The 19,659-nt window shown below is 40.4% G+C and overlaps 1 protein-coding gene across 2 annotated transcripts in view; it reads left to right on the plus strand.

Annotated features, from left to right (window-relative positions):
• The window catches only part of fkbp16 (FKBP prolyl isomerase 16), a 156,111-nt gene that overhangs the window by 2,259 nt on the left and 134,193 nt on the right, over nt 1-19,659 (plus strand). For both annotated transcript variants that reach the window (XM_061894803.1, XM_061894804.1), the window contains exons 2-3: nt 1,359-1,528; nt 13,629-13,717. In XM_061894803.1, coding sequence (XP_061750787.1) covers nt 1,359-1,528; nt 13,629-13,717 — 259 coding nt within the window. The remainder of the gene's footprint in view (nt 1-1,358; nt 1,529-13,628; nt 13,718-19,659) is intronic.

Raw genomic sequence — 19,659 nt, forward strand, 5'->3', positions numbered from 1 at the left:
GAAGGAAGACGGATTATCTGGAGGGAACCCACTTGAAAATCATATTTCAGTAGGAGTCCTCACTGCACCTAGGGGGCGCTATTTTCTTTTAGCGCGGACAAATCAATTCCTTTTCCCGGTTGGCTAATGTCGTCACACGAGCCATCTGCGGAGCCTTACAACTAGTTTTTATTGATTTCTGCTGTAATATTGGCACATAGTACAAATATTACGTCTGTAATGGCTATGTTGATGTTAAATAGCAGAGAGCATTTATCCGGGCGGGTGTAGGTTGAATGCGATGAAAGGCCTAGGAAGAGTTTTCTTCGAAGGAATTTTTTGGACGAAAAAAATGGAAACAAAACATTTGATTGTCTGAAAATTCATCCAAAGTCTCTGTGGATTGACTGATATCCTGGGGAAGCTTGCTATTGTTCTGGACTATATTGCCAATTGTGCGGAAAGTGAATAATTTGACGTGCACAAATGAAACGTTAAGAGGTTATTTATTATGTTCCTTTAATATACTGGCTTCGTTCTATTTCATGTCATTCGTATCTTATTTGGGAGTCCGAATTAAGCCTACATTCTACATTCCAGAACAAGCTAGGTGGGTTACTTCTAGACCTCCACCCCAGATCACACCTCACTCCTACCCACTTCTCCAAAGTGGGCGGGCTCAGGGTGGAGGACAGAGTAAAACAACTTGCGCTGAGCCTAGTCTATAAAATCTGCTACACTTCCCTGATACCGAAGTACATGTCAAACTACTTCCTTAACGTAAATGACCGCCATAACCACAACACCAGGCGGAGCTCAACAAACCACGTTAAACCCAGATTTCAATCGAACAAAGGTCTTAACTCATTCTCCTTCTATGCCACATCAATGTGGAATGCACTCCCAACATGTGTAAAAGAAAGTGTATCTCTATCCGCCTTCAAAACCGCACTAAAAGAACACCCCCAGGCAACTTCAACCCTAAACTTGTAACCTGCCCTTGAGACGGTAGCATCCGCGATACCAAGTGTCCTACAGTTTCCTGGCGCACAATCCCCTCGAGAGATCTGGTTTCCAAGAGCCTAACCCGGGTGGGTTAGTCCTATATTTCAAAAACCGAAAACGATCGGATTAACATTTTTCCGAACTATATGAGAAGTCGGACTAATTTAGTGAACGGACATATACTGACTGAAACATTGGTTGCACCCCACGACAAAAACCATAATGACATCTAAGGCACATGCCAATGTCTGGGACAGTCATGCCAATTATGTGCATTACTTAATCATTATCAAGCTCCGCCCACGTGCCTTCACGAAACAAACAAAAAACATCTTACCAACTGACTGACCTCTCCTCTCCTGCATGTATTTTAGATGACCGACTCTTGAGGAAGAAGGTTTTGGAGGTGGCAATTCCCGACGCCCAGAGGCCCACCTGGGGCCAGGAAGTCACAGTGAAGATGCAGGGTGTCTTGGAGGACCGTACTGTGGTGGAGAAGGACTGCAAGTTGGTGTTTGTTATTGGTGAAGGAGACACAAGCCAGGTAATGACAACAGTCCGCATTAACCTACCACACAGTTAAATGTATCTGTATGTGGAATGAAATTATGGAATGAATAAAGCAAAGCAATCAAACAATGCATTAATGGGATCCAGTTCAAGAAACTCTTCAAACTTAAAGGCCTACTGAAACCCACTACTACCCACCACACAGTCTGATAGTTTATATATCAATGAGGAAATATTAACATTGCAACACATGCCAATATGGCCTTTTTAGTTTACTAAATTACAATTTTAAATTTCCCGGGAGTTTCGTCATGGAAACGTCGTGTAATTATGACGTGTGCGCAAGACGTCACGCGTTTTTAGGAAGTATGAGCGCTACGCACACACATAACTAAATGTCTTCTGCTTTAACGGCATAATTATACAGTGTTTTGGAGATCTGTGTTGCTGAATCTTTTGCAATTTGTTCGAATAATATTGGAGAAGTCACAGTAGAAAGATGGAGTTGGGAAGCTTAAGCCTTTAGCCACACAAACACACGGCGATTCCTGGTTTAAAATTCCTGGAGGTGAAACGTTACTATGGATCAGAGCGCGGTCAAGCCAACATGGATCCCTACCCAATGTCAACCAGCAGGTTTCGGTGAGAAAATTGTGGTTAAAAAGTCGCTTCTTACCGGAGAAAAGCTGAGCTTGTGCCGCCCATAAAGCTACTGTCGACTCCCCTGAGACACTGGCGTCAAGACACCCTTCCGACTATCAGGTACTATTTAACTCACTAAAATACTAGCACCACAATAGAAAGATATGGGATTATCCAAGATGGCGGCGCCCGGACGGGCTGCGACATTGCGGAGCTATTGCTAAAGATGGAACATTTGGTGGAAATGCCGGACAGTTCTGCAGACTTCATGGCTGGCTCGCATCGTGGTCACTCCGTGATCACGTACGACCGCCAGACACTTCTGGATATGGACATATCGGGCCGCTTTGGACTGATAGACGCGTGCTTGTTCGACGTGCTAACTAGCATGGGAATACGTCGGCGGCTACATCCAGCGGCCCATGAAGCAGGGGAGTCTAGTAGCATCGGGGGCCGTCTACGGAGCAGACGCCAGCGGTGTGATCGGAAACGCGGATGTCGAGCGGGGCTAAAAACAAAGCAGAAGGCTAATCCCCACAGAACACCACTTCCCTCCATCCTGAAGACGGATTTAAATGAAAGATGCGAGACTACTGGTCTGGGTAAGGAGTCAGTTAAATTAGAACAAGTTTTTTCTGCTTTGAGTGTTTCAGAGTTGGACATGTGTTTTACTGAGGTCGCTAACTATGATGCGTGCAGTTTATCAAAGCAACAAACAAACAATCGGAAAATCCCCGTTACTGAGGTGGCTAACCATGATGCGTTCAGTTTATCAAAGCAACAATCAAACAATCGGAAAATTCCCGTCGTATCAATTCCTAGATATGGTCGTAATTATACTGAATGCACTGGGCATAATAAACACAACATTATTAATATTGCTACTACGGATAATTTGATCAAAAATTCCCTAAAACAGCCCACTACCTATAATATAGGTTTTTTAAACATAAGATCATTGTCTCCCAAAACGTTATTAGTTAATGATATTATCAGAGACAACAATCTTAACGTCATCGGTCTCAGCGAAACCTGGCTTAAACCAAACAACTTTTTTTCGCTAAATGAGGCATGTCCTCCTAACTTTACACATGCGCATATTACCCGTCCGCTTAAAAGGGGTGGGGGGGTCGCACTAATATACAACGAAAACTTTAACCTTAGTCCTAACATAAATAATAAATATAAATCGTTTGAGGTGCTTACTATGAGGTCTGTCACACCGCTGCCTCTACACCTGGCTGTTATCTACCGCCCCCCAGGGCCCTGTTCGGACTTTATCAATGAATTCTCAGAGTTCGTTGCTGATCTAGTGACACACGCCGATAATATAATCATAATGGGGGGCTTTAATATCCATATGAATACCCCATCGGACCCACCGTGCGTAGCGCTCCAGACTATAATTGATAGCTGTGGTCTCACACAAATAATAAATAAACCCACGCATCGCAACGGTAATACGATAGACCTAGTGCTTGTCAGGGGTATCACTGTTTCCAAAGTTACGATACTCCCGTATACTAAAGTATTGTCCGATCATTACCTTATAAAATTCGAGGTTCAGACGCATGTTCGTCAAACTAATAATAATAATAACTGCTATAGCAGCCTCAACATTAATACGGCCACAACGACAACTCTTGCTGACCTACTGCCCTCGGTAATGGCACCATTCCCAAATTATGTGGGCTCTATTGATAACCTCACTAACAACTTTAATGACGCCCTGCGCGAAACCATTGATAACATAGCACCGCTAAAGTTAAAAAAGGCTCCAAAAAAGCGCACCCCGTGGTTTACAGAAGAAACTAGAGCTCAGAAATTATTATGCAGAAAGCTGGAACGCAAATGGCGCACGACTAAACTTGAGGTGCACCATCAAGCATGGAATGATGGTTTAATAACTTATAAACGCATGCTTACCTTAGCTAAAGCTAAGTATTACTCAAATCTCATCCACCGTAATAAAAACGATCCTAAATTTTTGTTTAGTACGGTAGCATCGCTAACCCAACAAGGGACTCCTTCCAGTAGCTCCACCCACTCAGCTGATGACTTTATGCAATTCTTTAGTAAGAAAATTGAAGTCATTAGAAAGGAGATTAAAGACAATGCGTCCCAGCTGCAACGGGGTTCTATTAACACTGACACGATTGTATATACGGCGGATACTGCCCTCCAAAATAGTTTCTCTCGTTTTGAGGAAATAACATTAGAGGAATTGTTACAACGTGTAAATGGAATAAAACAAACAACATGTTTACTTGACCCTCTTCCTGGGAAACTTATCAAGGAGCTCTTTGTATTATTAGGTCCATCAGTGCTAAATATTATAAACTTATCACTTTCCTCGGGCACTGTTCCCCTAGCATTCAAAAAAGCGGTTATTCATCCTCTTCTTAAAAGACCTAACCTCGATCCTGACCTCATGGTAAACTACCGACCGGTGTCTCACCTTCCCTTTATTTCAAAAATCCCCGAAAAAATTGTTGCGGAGCAGTTAAATGAACACTTAGCGTCTAACAATCTATGTGAAACCTTTCAATCCGGTTTCAGGGCAAATCACTCCACGGAGACAGCCCTCGCAAAAATGACTAATGATCTTTTGCTAACGATGGATTCTGATGCGTCATCTATGTTGCTGCTCCTCGATCTTAGCGCTGCTTTCGATACCGTCGATCATAATATTTTATTAGAACGTATCAAAACACGAATTGGTATGTCAGACTTAGCCCTGTCTTGGTTTAACTCTTATCTTACTGATAGGATGCAGTGTGTCTCCCATAACAATGTGACCTCGGACTACGTTAAGGTAACGTGTGGAGTTCCCCAGGGTTCGGTCCTTGGCCCTGCACTCTTCAGCATCTACATGCTGCCGCTAGGTGACATCATACGCAAATACGGTGTTAGCTTTCACTGTTATGCTGATGACACCCAACTCTACATGCCCCTAAAGCTGACCAACACGCCGGATTGTAGTCAGCTGGAGGCGTGTCTTAATGAAATTAAACAATGGATGTCCGCTAACTTTTTGCAACTCAACGCCAAAAAAACGGAAATGCTGATTATCGGTCCTGCTAGACACCGAACTCTATTTAATAATACAACTCTAACATTTGACAACCAAACAATTAAACAAGGCGACACGGTAAAGAATCTGGGTATTATCTTCGACCCAACTCTCTCCTTTGAGGCACACATTAAAAGCGTTACTAAAACGGCCTTCTTTCATCTCCGTAACATCGCTAAAATTCGCTCCATTCTGTGCACTAAAGACGCTGAGATCATTATCCATGCGTTTGTTACGTCTCGCCTCGACTACTGTAACGTATTATTTTCGGGTCTCCCCATGTCTAGCATTAAAAGATTACAGTTGGTACAAAATGCGGCTGCTAGACTTTTGACAAGAACAAGAAAGTTTGATCACATTACGCCTGTACTGGCTCACCTGCACTGGCTTCCTGTGCACTTAAGATGTGACTTTAAGGTTTTACTACTTACGTATAAAATACTACACGGTCTAGCTCCATCCTATCTTGCCGATTGTATTGTACCATATGTCCCGGCAAGAAATCTGCGTTCAAAGGACTCCGGCTTATTAGTGATTCCCAAAGCCCAAAAAAAGTCTGCGGGCTATAGAGCGTTTTCCGTTCGGGCTCCAGTACTCTGGAATGCCCTCCCGGTAACAGTTCGAGATGCCACCTCAGTAGAAGCATTTAAGTCTCACCTTAAAACTCATTTGTATACTCTAGCCTTTAAATAGACTCCCTTTTTAGACCAGTTGATCTGCCGTTTCTTTTCTTTTTCTTCTATGTCCCACTCTCCTTTGTGGAGGGGGTCCGGTCCGATCCGGTGGCCATGTACTGCTCGCCTGTGTATCGGCTGGGGACATCTCTGCGCTGCTGGCTCCGCTGTGAACGGGACTCTCGCTGCTGTGTTGGATCCGCTTTGGACTGGACTCTCGCGACTGTGTTGGATCCATTGTGGATTGAACTTTCACAGTATCATGTTAGACCCGCTCGACATCCATTGCTTTCCTCCTCTCTAAGGTTCTCATAGTCATCATTGTCACCGACGTCCCACTGGGTCATTATTGTCACCGATGTCCCACTTGGTGTGAGTTTTCCTTTCCCTTATGTGGTCAGTGCAGCCCTTTGAGACATTAGTGATTTAGGGCTATATAAGTAAACATTGATTGATTGATTGATTGATTTCCCTGAATTATTATTTTTATTATTAGATGTGTCTACAAACATCGGAATCCGTCCCAATTGCGTTGTTTTTTGAAAACTTTTTTTTTTTGTTTGTTTTTTCTAGTCCGTCGCTATCAATATCCTCAAACACGAATCTTTCATCCTCGCTCAAATTAATCGGGAAATTGTCGTTTTATCGGTCCGAGTAGCACTTTTTTTTGGAGGCTCCCATTAAAATCAACGTGACTATGTGAGGAGCCATCAACATGTGACGTCAACGTCTGCGACTTCCGGTAAAGGCAGGGCTTTTCTCTTAGCACCGACAGTTGCAAACTTTATTGTGGATGTTCTCTACTAAATCCTTTCAGCAAAAATATGGCAATATCGCGAAATGATCAAGTATGACACATAGAATGGACCTGCTATCCCCGTTTAAATAAGAAAATCTCATTTCAGTAGGCCTTTAAAGTGTTTACAAAGTACAAAGAAGAAGAACCATGATAAACATTCTGAATGTATTACATCCATCCATTCTTTCATTCTCAAAATAATCTTACTTATCTCATCATATAAAATATGACTTACTTCACCAATTATTATTTATTTATTTATTTTTATTGTGATTACTTATAGAGTGTATTGTGAACATATTGAGACCAGGAAGTGAACAAAAGTTTTAGCAACTGCTATGCAAAAGAAAAGGGGTAGGATTAAATAAGCTCTGCTTCTTCATACTCCTTTTTGAATATGTTGAAAAGAGAAACTGAAAATTGTGATCCATCATGTTGTATGCTTGCATGTTCCAAATAAACTCAAACTCAAACACAGTTAAATTTTGATATTTGTGCACTGTGGTGTAACAAAGCGGTCCTATTATGCAAAACCAACCTTTTTTTTCACCCATTTGTACGTCTTTTGGTATATTTGGGATCCCATTGAAACATGGCGGAAATATTTATAAAACAACGTTTCTTTCTTCCAAATATGTTTCTAACTGTGTCGTTTTGCATTAGAGACTTTAGGGATGTATTTTGCCTTATTTACTGTATGCAAGCGGATATCTCCAAATATGGCAGAGGTTTACCCAGAGAGCTTTGCGCGAGTCTGACATTTTCATTTAGTTGTAGTCCAAGGTGGTTGTGAATTAGTTCCTTCTTTTACTCTATCTTGTTGTGGGGCGGACTATATCCAGCCATCCATCCATTTCCCACTGCTTGCCCCTATCGGAGTCGCTGGGGGTGCTGGAGTCCATCTCGGCTGCATTCGGGCAGAAGACGCGGTGAACCATGGACAAGTCGCCACCTCATGGCAGGATCGTGCATGCCAAAATTCTCTGCTGTTGCCATTTGTAGTAAAAAGTAGCGTATAGTTCTGACTTATATCTGCAAGTAGGGCCGGTGTGGCTCTTGAAGCAACTTGAAGGTTCCAGGTTCGATCCCCGCTTTTGCCATCCTAGTTACTGCTGTTGTGTCCTTAGGCAAGACACTTTACCCACCTGCTCTCAGTGCCTCCCCCACTGGTTTAAACACAACTTAGATAATGGGTTCCACTATGTAAAGTGCTTTGAGTCACTAGAGAAAAGCACTATATAAATATGATTCACAATTCACAGTAGACTTGATATGGAAACTCTTAAATCTACAAACGGGCTGACTTGGCCTGGAAATGGACTTTGGCATCTAGATAAGACGGCCCCTAAAATGGTGCATCCTGAAGAGACGGTCATAAATTGGCCTGAAAAAGTGGTCTGTAAAACAAAATCTATGCAACTTTTTGACCAAAAACTACCATTACATGTTATGTACACCACGAGGTGTTTGAAATGTAGAAATAAAATCATAATATGACCATTTTTAATGTGTAAACATATGTTTAATGGTCAGGCATGTGACAAAGTTACATTCAGGTACCCTACCACGAGCTTCAATAGAAAGAAATAAAACTGATGTTCCCTAGAATCCTTGCCCTAAAAAGGACCGCTGTTGCTTTGATCATTTCCAGGTAAAATGTGGTTTTATGGTTAGTACAGGAAACCATTGAAAGAAACTAGGCCAAGCTTTCATTTCAAGTGGGTGACCGTAAACCGTATGTTTACTTGAAGATTAAGGTGTGTGTGAATTGAATCATTTTGCATCTTTACTCACCTGCTGCACTTTCTAAAAATCTGGCGGTCGGCTATTAAGCTATTAAGCTAAGTACCCTGACAAACTGTGTACCTATGTGCAAAAAAAAATTAGCTGTGAGTTACAAAGGTTTTTAGCAACCTACCTTCCAAAGTACCTTGGTACCGCCCGACTGTATTACCTGTACTTTATCCTTCTTACCAGCCAAATTGTTTTAGCTATAGTACCTAACCTACCTATCTGTTTATCTCTTGAGCTACGTAGCACCTTTATACCACCAACCAAAACGACACGTTTACTACCACCCATTTAGCAACCCAATTAGCTAGTTACTTACCTATCTACCTATATATTTATTTAGTGCTATCAGTAAGCTGCCAAGCTAATAAACTACATATTTTTATAGATGTCTTAAGGAACCTACTTACAACCAAGCTGGCTAAAAAGCTTGTGGTATATTTTTTTCTATCTATTAAGTGTTTATCTCTCCATTTACCTATCATAAAGTTAACAACTGAAATACATATACTTAACTAGAGTGTTGAAACTCTATGGGTGTGTTGAAAATAAATGATTGTCTTTTGGATTTTTTCCAAGTTAGCCACAGTGAGACAGACGCGCAATGATTCAGCTAATTGTTTCAAGTATGTCCCTGACAGTGTGGCCATGTTTTACTTTCCTGTCTTTGTTTCCTGTCAGCGCACTTATTTTGTCTGTTTCCTGTTTTTTCTCCCTGAGCGCTGTTTCCCCTCGGATGCGGCTGATTGGCACCCAGCCACACCAGTCGTCAATCAGCCCACCCCTATTTTTACCTGCTTTGTCCTCCAGTCAGTGCTGGATTATTGTCGTGCCTTGTCGATGTCACCACTACCTGTCCATGTCATTTTTACTTATCGTTGTAGCTGCACAGCTACTCCAAGACAGAGCAAATTCCAAAAGACTGGTTTGGAGGAAGTATGAAGGTAGGCAAGATTATTTTATAAATATCGTCGCATCGCCTCCATGGTTTGATTTCAAAATTTTCCGGACTTATGCAGACCCCAAATACACAACAGCAGATACCAATATGTAAGAAAAGAAAAGGTCTTGCATCACAGTGGCTTTATATAGAGTAGGACTTACACTGGACGCATCCTTTTTTGTAAGTATGGGACGGTTAATTTTTAAGGGATGGTTGGCAACCCTAATTTGTAAGGGTGCTCCAAAAATCGATTCACTTTCGAAATCACAATTCTCACTTATTCTGATTTTAAATCTATTCATAATTTTCAAAAATATAATAAAAAAATAAGACGCTTTTAGGCCATTGCTGTGTTTATTCTCTGCCTGTATACATCATCCATCAGCAGCCAAGAGGAGCTTATAGAACCTGTGACCTTTTTGGAAATGGTTTTATCTTTTTTAAACCAGATAAAGTTTTGTGAAAATCGATTCTGGATCGAATCGTTACTCTAAGAATTACAATTCAATGTTGAGTTGTTGCAAGATTCCCATCTCTACTATTATATGCCGTATAATTAGCTATCTACCTACCTACTTTGTTCATTAGTTCAGCTAACATCCTTGCATGCTACTGAACATACTAATTACAGTGCATCTGTAAAATATTAAGTGTTTCATGTTTTTCACATTTTGTTATCTTACAGCCTTCCTCCAAAATAGAATTAATTAATTTTTGTCCTCAAAATTCTACAGACAATACCTCATAATGACAATGTGAAAAGTTTATTCAATTATTTATATGCAAATAAAAATAAAAATAAAAAAACAAGACAAAAAAAATCACGTATACAGGCCAAAAGTTTGGACACACCTTTTCCTCAGTCAATGTGTTTTTCTTTATTTTCATGACTATTTACATTGAATAGGACAGGTCTTTATTGTCATTGCACAAGTACAATGAAACTTTGTTTTCAGCACAAACCCGTTCAAGATTAGACAAACAACAGTGCACAGGGTTACGCTGATGGGTCGCCACAAGGCGCCTTGTAAAAGATGGGGAATAAGGATAAACGCTGGGGATGGATGAATAAAAAAATCTAATCTAGACTGTACTTCTAAGGGGGCCTAGTCTGGAGTGGGAAATAATCTCCATAGCAAAGCACATTAACATATTACAGCATACATCTCAAGATATCTATTAACAGAGGGAAGGGAGTGTGGGGTCATGGTGATAGGCCGCAGCTCTCAGGCGCTGACCATCCTTTCATTACCCCTATGGGATTTGCGTTGAGAGCGTTGGATTGGGTGGGGTGGGGTATGTATGTATGTGTGTGGCGTATATTTTTGGGGATGCATGTTTGTGTGTAAACCCGAAGTGTGTCTCTGTTTCGCGGCCTTGATGTCGTGCAGTCGCTAGTCAGTCCAAAGTCAACAACAACAGGTGTGTGTCCATGAGATACAAGAAGGGAGTTTGTTGTGTCTCTTGCCGCATTGTCCTTCGGGAGAGTCTCGAAGCTAGGGAAACAATCCAAGTTAGATTGTTTTGTATACGAGTGAAAATAAAATTTGCTTTTCACTCTAAATTGTCTATGACTGGTCCTCAAACCTGCGGGTCAGACAGTCCGATATGATCCAAAATCACAAGAGTGTCAACAGTTCTTCCCGCATCTTCCAATCATTTGTGGCAGCTTTGGAGTACTTTGAAGACTGCCAGCAACTACCAATTGGTCGACAAACCAGAGAAACGCTTACTCCAATCAGCAGATGTCCTGTTGTCATAATTCCGAATAGGTAGATATCTTTACGTCCTCGACAGTAAAGGCTCGCCGGGCACACGGCACTCCTTCTTCTCCCAAGAGTCCGCCGCGTGTCCAGCATTAACCGCTCCGTCACAACAAGCAGGTTCCCTTAAACCCAATATCTTGTCAATTTCGTTGTGGCCAGTTAAATAGTTCCAATGTTGATTTGGAGAGCATTGCAAAAAGAGGCAACAAAAAAAGTTAAGACAAGACAAGAAAAAGAAGCAAGCAGGAGACATAAGGGAGAGGAAAGGGGAGCGTCTGCCCTCGATGAGTGCCAGAGAGAAATGTAATTGTAGATTGTCACTGAAGGCATCACAACTATGAATGAACACATGTGGTGTTATGTACTTAACAAAAAAAAAAGGTAAAATAACTGAAAATATGTTTTATATTCTAGTTTCTTCCAAATAGCCACCCATTGCTCTGATTAATACTTTGCACACTCTTGGCATTCTCTCCATGAGCTTCAAGCACACCTGTGGAGAAAAAAGCCATTTCAGGTGACTACTTTTTTAAGCCCATCAAAAGAATGCCAAGAGTTAGAAAACTTTTGGCCTGTACTGTTCATAAGTATTCACAACCTTTACTCAATACTTTGTTGATGCAACATTGGCAACAATCACAGCCTCAAGTATTTTTGAATACGATGCCACAAGTTTGGCACACCTATCTTTGGGCAGTTTCACCCATTCCTCTTTGCAGCACCTCTCCAGCTGCCAAAGTGGCATCAGCAAAGTATTGAGCAAAGTTTCTAAATGCTTATGTATGTGTCATTTTTTTTAGGTTTTTATTTTGTTTAATTTGCAAAACTAAAAAAAAACCCAAAAACTTCACATTGGGCTCCATTCAGCAACCGTTCTTAAGAACAATTTTGCTCGTAGGCCCACTTACCAAGTTTTTAAGACGATTTTTGTATTCACCAATGTTTTCTTAGCTGGGATTTGAGTGTGACAAGTTCTCTTACTTCTAATGTCTAATGTTACATTAATATCATAGCTAGATAGATAGATAGATAGATAGATAGATAGATAGATAGATAGATAGATAGATAGATAGATAGATAGATAGATAGATAGATAGATAGATAGATAGATAGATAGATAGATAGATAGATAGATAGATAGATAGATAGATAGATAGATAGATAGACAGACAGAAAGACAGGTAGGTAGGTAGGTAGGTAGGTAGGTAGGTAGGTAGGTAGGTAGGGAGGTAGGTAGATAGATGGATGGATGGATGGATGGATGGATGGATGGATGGATGGATGGATGGATGGATGGATGGATGGATGGATGGATAGATTGATTGATTGATTGATTGATTGATTGATACTTTTATTAGTAGATTGCACAGTTCAGTACATATTCCGTACAATTGACCATTAAATGGTTATACCCGAACAAGTTTTTCAACTTGTTTAAGTCGGGGTCCATATTAATCAATTCATGGTAATAGATAGATAGATAGATGGATAGATAGATAGATAGATAGATAGATAGATAGATAGATAGATAGATAGATAGATAGATAGATAGATAGATGGACGGACGGACGGACGGACGGACGGACGGACGGACGGACGGACGGACGGACGGACGGACGGACAGACAGATAGATAGATGTGAAGTGAAGTGAAGTGAATTATATTTATATAGCGCTTTTCTCTAGCGACTCAAAGCGCTTTACATAGTGAAACCCAATATCTAAGTTACATTTTTAAACCAGTGTGGGTGGCACTGGGAGCAGGTGGGTAAAGTGTCTTGCCCAAGGACACAACGGCAGTGACTAGGCAGTGACACTTTAGGCTACCTGAGCGGTCCCCCGTTTCTTACACTTACGTTTTGACAATATGTATTTGCCCCGTGGGATAATATGAATTTCTCTTCTGTAATCTGTTTGTGTTTTCGCTGTGTGTTCGATGTTCGGCTATTCCGCCAGAATTGTGCCCTTATATGGGGAATTAAGGGTTTTTACCTTTGCAAATTGGGGAAATAATGGCGTGTTTATATGCAAATTATGATAGACACGCGCACGCTAACCTTTTGGCATTCAGCGACTTAAGAACAGCAGGTGGGAACAATTGGGCGGTTTAAGAACACATCATGAATTTGAGTGGACTCCTCTTAGGAAATCATTTAGGAAGAAAGATAAGCCGAAAAGTTTGGAATTTATTCCTGAATGGTGCTCATTGTCATTGTAGGGTATTGTGTGTAGAATTTTGAGAACAACATGAATGGAAAAAGGCTGTAAAATACCAAAATGTGGAAAAAGTGTGACACTGCGAATACTTTCCGGATGCCTTGTACCTATTCCTTTGATTATCAAGATATTTATCTATTTGTCTGTCTATGCTGCAACATAATAGTACTTGTTGGGAGGCTACAAGTGCACTTGTTGTCCAGTAACACACTGCTGTAATGTGTGTGCAGGCGCTGGAGGAGTGTGTGCTTTCCATGCACAGGGGCGAGATCGCATTACTGCTGGCAGATTCACAGTACACATATGGGCTTCTGGGAAGGTAAGAGTCCTGCAGCTGTTTATGGTCAACGCCACAGAGCCAGGACGGCACACTTTCTGCCGCTCGTCTTTTTTTTTATTGACAAATCGGGTCGACGCTCTGTCCTGCTGTACCTGTTGGTGTGGGGGCAGCCTGTTTTTTCCAGGGCAGCGAGGTTAATGAACCATAAACAGGAACAGATGGCTTCCTCCGAGCCCCATTGAGAGGCGGCCTATGTTTGTAACCTCCCAACCTATGGGAGAACGCTGCTCACGTTACAACCAATGGCTTAGGTTTATAACCCTGACACCATTAAAAGGGCCAATATAAACACACCCCAAGTTGGTGTGACGCGAATAAAAACATTTGTTTGAATTGCAATGTTTGCCTGAGATAACCTCGCCAGATTAGGTCAACGCAATAAAACATTGCTATGATGGCATAAGAATATACGAAAGAGCGAGAAATAAAGCTAAGCAGTCAGTTGGTGTTTGTTATATCTTCCTTGCTTGGTCATAAATGTCCTTTTTTTTTGCCTGTTTATTTTGTTTCTAAAAGTGAAAACATCAAACCTGAGCATGTTTAAATGCATTAGAGCAGAGTAAACATAATTAGGTGATTTCAAACACTGTGCCGTCTGCAATTTATGTGCTTGGAGTGCACGGCAACCCTTTGGTTTTGTTGAATTTAACACAACATGTTGCAGTAAGAGCTGAACTAAACCTGAAAATGTCAGTAAATGTGCTTTATTTTTTTTATTTTTTTCATAAAAGCACACCACAAAAACGGACGCAATTTGATGGTTGGTAGTGCACGTGATAATTGCTGGCAACAATAGGCCCTTTTCCACTGCAGGTACTTGTTCAGGAACTTCCCCCGGGTAAATAAAGTTCACCGTGTGTTTCCACCAAAAACTACCCGGGTAGATTTAGTTCTTCCGGAACCATTCAAAGTTCCTCTTAGCGAGATGAGACCTTTCCAAGCTGCCAGGAACCTGCCCGGGCTGTGCTGTCGAACGCTGATTAGTTGAACACAGTTGGGGGCGTTCCTAAAACGTATTTTTCAAACCCACGACCCATGGTATATACCATCATTGGAATACAACTGTTTATTTCTTATTAAGTTTGTACAAAACCCACAACCAGGGAAGTTGGCACGTTGTGTAAATGGTAAATAAAAACAGAATACAATGATTTGCCAATCCTTTTCAACTTATATTCAAATGAGTTGACTGCAAAGACAATATATTTAATGTCCAAACTGAGAAACTATTTTTTTGTTGTTGCAAATAATCATTAACTTAGAATTTAATGGCAGCAACACAGTGCAAAAAAAGTTGGCACAGGGACATTTTTACCAGGTATTACATTGCCTTTCCTTTCAACAACACTCAGTAAACGTTTGGGAACTGAGGAGACCAATTTTTCAAGCTTTTCAGGTGGAATTAGTTCCCATTCTTGCTTGATGTACAGCTTAAGTTGTTCAACAGTCCGGGATCTCCTTTGTCTTATTTTACGCTTTATAGTGCGGCACACATTTTTAATGGGGGATAGGTCTGGATTTACAGGCAGGCCAGTCTAGTACCCGCACTCTTATACTATGAAGCCACGCTGATGTAACACGTGGCTTGTCCTTGTCTTGCTGAAATAAGCAGGGGCGTCCATGATAACGTTGTTTGGATGGCAACATATTTTATTCCAAACCTTGTATGTACCTTTCAGCATTAATGGTGCCTTCACAGATGAGTAAGTTACCCATGCCTTGGGCACTAATACACCCCCAAACCATCACCGGATGGTTATTTTCCTCTTTGTTCAGGGGGACATGACATCAACAATTTCCAAAAATAATTTGAAATGTGGACTCGTCAGACCACAGAACACTTTTCCACTTTGGGATGGAAGGTCCGTAATATCATCGCATACGTGCAGTGGTTTCTCCAGATTCTTTGAACCTTTTAAGGATATTATGGACCGTAGATGGTGAAATCCCTAAATTCCTTGAAATAGCTTGATGAGAAATGTTGTTCTTAAACTGTTGGACAATTTGCTCATGCATTTGTTCACATATCGCCCCATCCCTGGTTGTGAATGACTGAGCATTTCATGGAAGCTGCTTTTATACCCAATCACCGCACCCAGCTGTTCCCAATTAGCTATTTCGCCTGTGGGATGTTCCAAATAAGTGTTTGATGAGCATTCCTCAACGTTCTCAGTCTTTTTTGCCACTTTTACCAGCTTTTTTTTAACCATGTTGCAGGCATCAAATTCCAAATGAATTAATATTTGCAAAAAAATAGAGTTTACCAGTTGAAACGTTAAGTATCTGGTCTTTGCAGTCTATTCAATTGAATTTAGGTTGAAAAGTAAAGTGAAGTGAAGTGAATTATATTTATATAGCGCTTTTCTCTAGTGACTCAAAGCGCTTTACATAGTGAAACCCAATATCTAAGTTACATTTAAACCAGTGTGGGTGGCACTGGGAGCAGGTGGGTAAAGTGTCTTGCCCAAGGACACAACGGCAGTGACTAGGATGGCGGAAGCGGGGATCGAACCTGCAACCCTCAAGTTACTGACACGGCCGCTCTACCAACCGAGCTATATCGCATATCATTGTATTCTGTTTTTATTTACCATTTACACAATGTGCCAACTTCACTGGTTTTGGGTTTTGTATTTCCATTAAAACAAACTTGACAACGGAGAGAAAGAAGAACGAAAGGAGCTTTGGAAATGCTGGTCAGCGGAAACTATATGCAGTTTATTGTTGTTTTATTATTTTTTTCTAACTTCATTCCGTTACGCGAAGCTACGAGAACCGGAAGGACTCTTTTTAAAGTTTTATTTTTAGTATGATGCCGGACACAAAGCGACGACCTCAGCTGCTTATGACTGACTTCATTAAATGAATGTGGAAAAAAAGGAGGCAGCACACGAGAGGAAGGAAGGTAAATAACATCAAATATTTACTACTTACTTTATTACATGTTGTAAAAGTGGTCAGACACTCCTTTTGTGTAATTATTAGCCTCAACACGAGTGGGCAGAATGCAAATGCTGACAAGCTGTGTTCGTGTCGTCTCCCTTCGGATAAACACTGATATTTCTTATTTATATATTATTTATAGCTGAAATGGACCAAAGGGAATCGCTTGAAGCTCATGAAATCGTCATGATTTTCTGATTGTTAGACGTTGCAGACTGAAGCCTGACTTTTTATGAACAATTCTGTGCGCTTTATTTTATAAAACATATCGTTTTGTATATAAATGGTTTGTATTTCATTGACTTACTTTTTAGTAAAATAACTATGACCTAATATTGTCTGTTAATTTCAGGGGTCGGCAACCCAAAAAGTTGAAAGAGCCATATTGGAGCAAAAATACAAAAACAAATCCATCTGGAGCCGCAAAAAAGTAAAAGCAATATTACATACAAATAGTGTGTCAAGAGATATAAATTGAATTATGGGGACTTAAAGGAAACTAAATGAGCTCAAATATACCTACAAATGAGACATAATGATGCAATATGTACATACAGCTAGCCTAAATAGCATGTTAGCATCGATTAACTTGCGGTCATGCAGTGACCAAATATGTCTGAATAGCACACTCCACATAAGTCAATGACATCAACAAAACTCACCTTTGTGCATCCATGCACAACATTATAAGTTTGGTGGACAAAATGAGACAAAAAAAAAAAGTGGCATAAAACACGTCGTAGAAAGTCGGAAAAAGTTATGCATGTAAACAAACTACGGTGAGTTCAAGGTCCAGCCAAAATTAGTAGGACAAAACGGCGCTCGCCAAATACTCGAATCAGTGAAGCATCTTTAATATAAACAGTGTGCTTTAGAGCAATTAGGGAGGTTTGTGTCATGTTTGTCCTCCTACAGAAACCATATTAAAACAAAAAATATTTTTCTTCCCCTCATATTTTTCCATTTTTTAAATATTTTTGAAAAAGCTCCAGAGAGCCACTAGGGCGGCGCTAAAGAGCCACTTGCGGCTCCAGAGCCGCGGGATGCCGACCCCTGGTTTATTGATTGATTGATTGATTGATACTTTTATTAGTAGATTGCACAGTACAGTACATATTCCGTACAATTGACCACTAAATGGTAACACCCGAATAAGTTTTTCAACTTGTTTAAGTCGGGGTCCACGTTAATCAATTATTCACATGGTATCAGTATAGAAATATAGTCCACCACTCCTCCATACGTCATCAGCCTGATTTGTATAAACTACTCTGAACTTGTGATGGAAACACAAACCACACACTTCTACAGGAACCTATAGATCCAGGAACCCGAGTTTCCAGGAACCAGGGGTGACTGAGCTTTTGGTGGAAAAGGGCCAAATGTTCTCAGCTTTGTGCTTTTAGAGTGAGTGCTCACTTTTTTACATGGGGATTCTATTAAATGGAAAATGACCTGATAGCATTTTTTTTTTTTTAACTTTACATTATGCAGCTGAGACGAGACAAGCGGTAGAAAATCGATGGATGGATAATGAAAATACTCAAAGGAGACCTATTATGATTTTTGTCATTTTTAACTTATAAATGCTACAATGTTACAGGGTCGTGTCAAATAGTAAGGCCACACATTTGGGCGTGGGCTTGCATGTCATTTTGGATGCCTCTGAATGCTGTGTTTTGCACCCTTTAAAAAAAAATTAAAAAATGGCTCCATTGTGACATCACAGTGAGGTGGGCACACTTATTAGAGCTTTAATTATAATCAGTCTGCAGCACTGCTTGTTATTCATTCCCGTCTAACGCCCTCCTACTTGTTTCGATGCCTATAAAATATACATTGCAAATTATTTGCTACTTGCCAAGATTTAGAATTTTATTTCTAGAAATGTCCTTAGTTTTAAGAGCTATTTATTTATAGTCACTTAAATTTCCTCATAATTGTAGTTTTAACATGAATAAGTACATTTGACCATTTCTAGTTTAACATGTGTATATTTTGATCATTTTAAGTATATGCTGCGCATTAATTTCAATCAATTGTTTTTTCCCTTTTAGCACTGATTATTACTCGCTGCAGACTTGATGAGAGACAACAAACATAATAAAACATAATTTACTATACAGAATCTGTTGTTATTAGGATGCCGACTGCTTGGATGCTCATATATTCACATTTTGATGAAGAATGCCTCATAATCCTCGCCAAGAAACGCGACGGTTGGACCAAGCATCTTTTCGTTCTTGCCATGTTCAAGTCCTAAAAGGCTGTCAGAGAGTACCAACATCTTGGAGTACGTACTCCGCCATCTACTTTCCAGGTGAGAAGCAATATTAATGATTTAAAATAAACTTACAGGGAACAAGGAAGCATGGAAGTAGCTGACCACTCGATGATGTACGCATAGGGACACGGAAGTGATCACGGTGGCGCTAAAAAAAGGTTGTCTGCGTAAGCGTTTATAATAACAATAGAACTAATACTTGGTTAATATTCAAGCCACGAAATGTAAACAGAGGATTGTTGGTGCTTTTTGAATGGTTATTTATTGGATTTTTTTGGGTAGAATAGAGGAGCTCCCATTGGCTCGGCTGTAAGCAGCCATTTATTTAAGTTTATTTAATATTTAGAATGTAATACAAAAAAATCCATCCATCATGTCTTTCATAATGATTGTGAACAATAGGCAAAATTTTACAAAAGTCTTGTGGGGTCTATTTCGCAATCTCGGGGCATGTCAAAGTGGACCAGCCTTTCAGACCATGGCCACATTTGTCTACTACCAGGTGAGAGATGCATGCATTATAATCTAAAATGTACTTTTAGCAAGCTTGAGACGAAGCAGAAGCAGCCGTCGGCTCAATGTGTCAACAATAGCAGCGTAAGATAGCATTAGCTTCCTGCTATCAATGTGCCGCTAAAATAGTCCCTCTGCATTGGCGCTTACAATAACAATATTACTCATTTTCAGATCAAGA

Source organism: Nerophis ophidion, linkage group LG03, assembly GCF_033978795.1.
Source record: "Nerophis ophidion isolate RoL-2023_Sa linkage group LG03, RoL_Noph_v1.0, whole genome shotgun sequence".
Classification (NCBI taxonomy): Eukaryota; Metazoa; Chordata; class Actinopteri; order Syngnathiformes; family Syngnathidae; genus Nerophis; species Nerophis ophidion.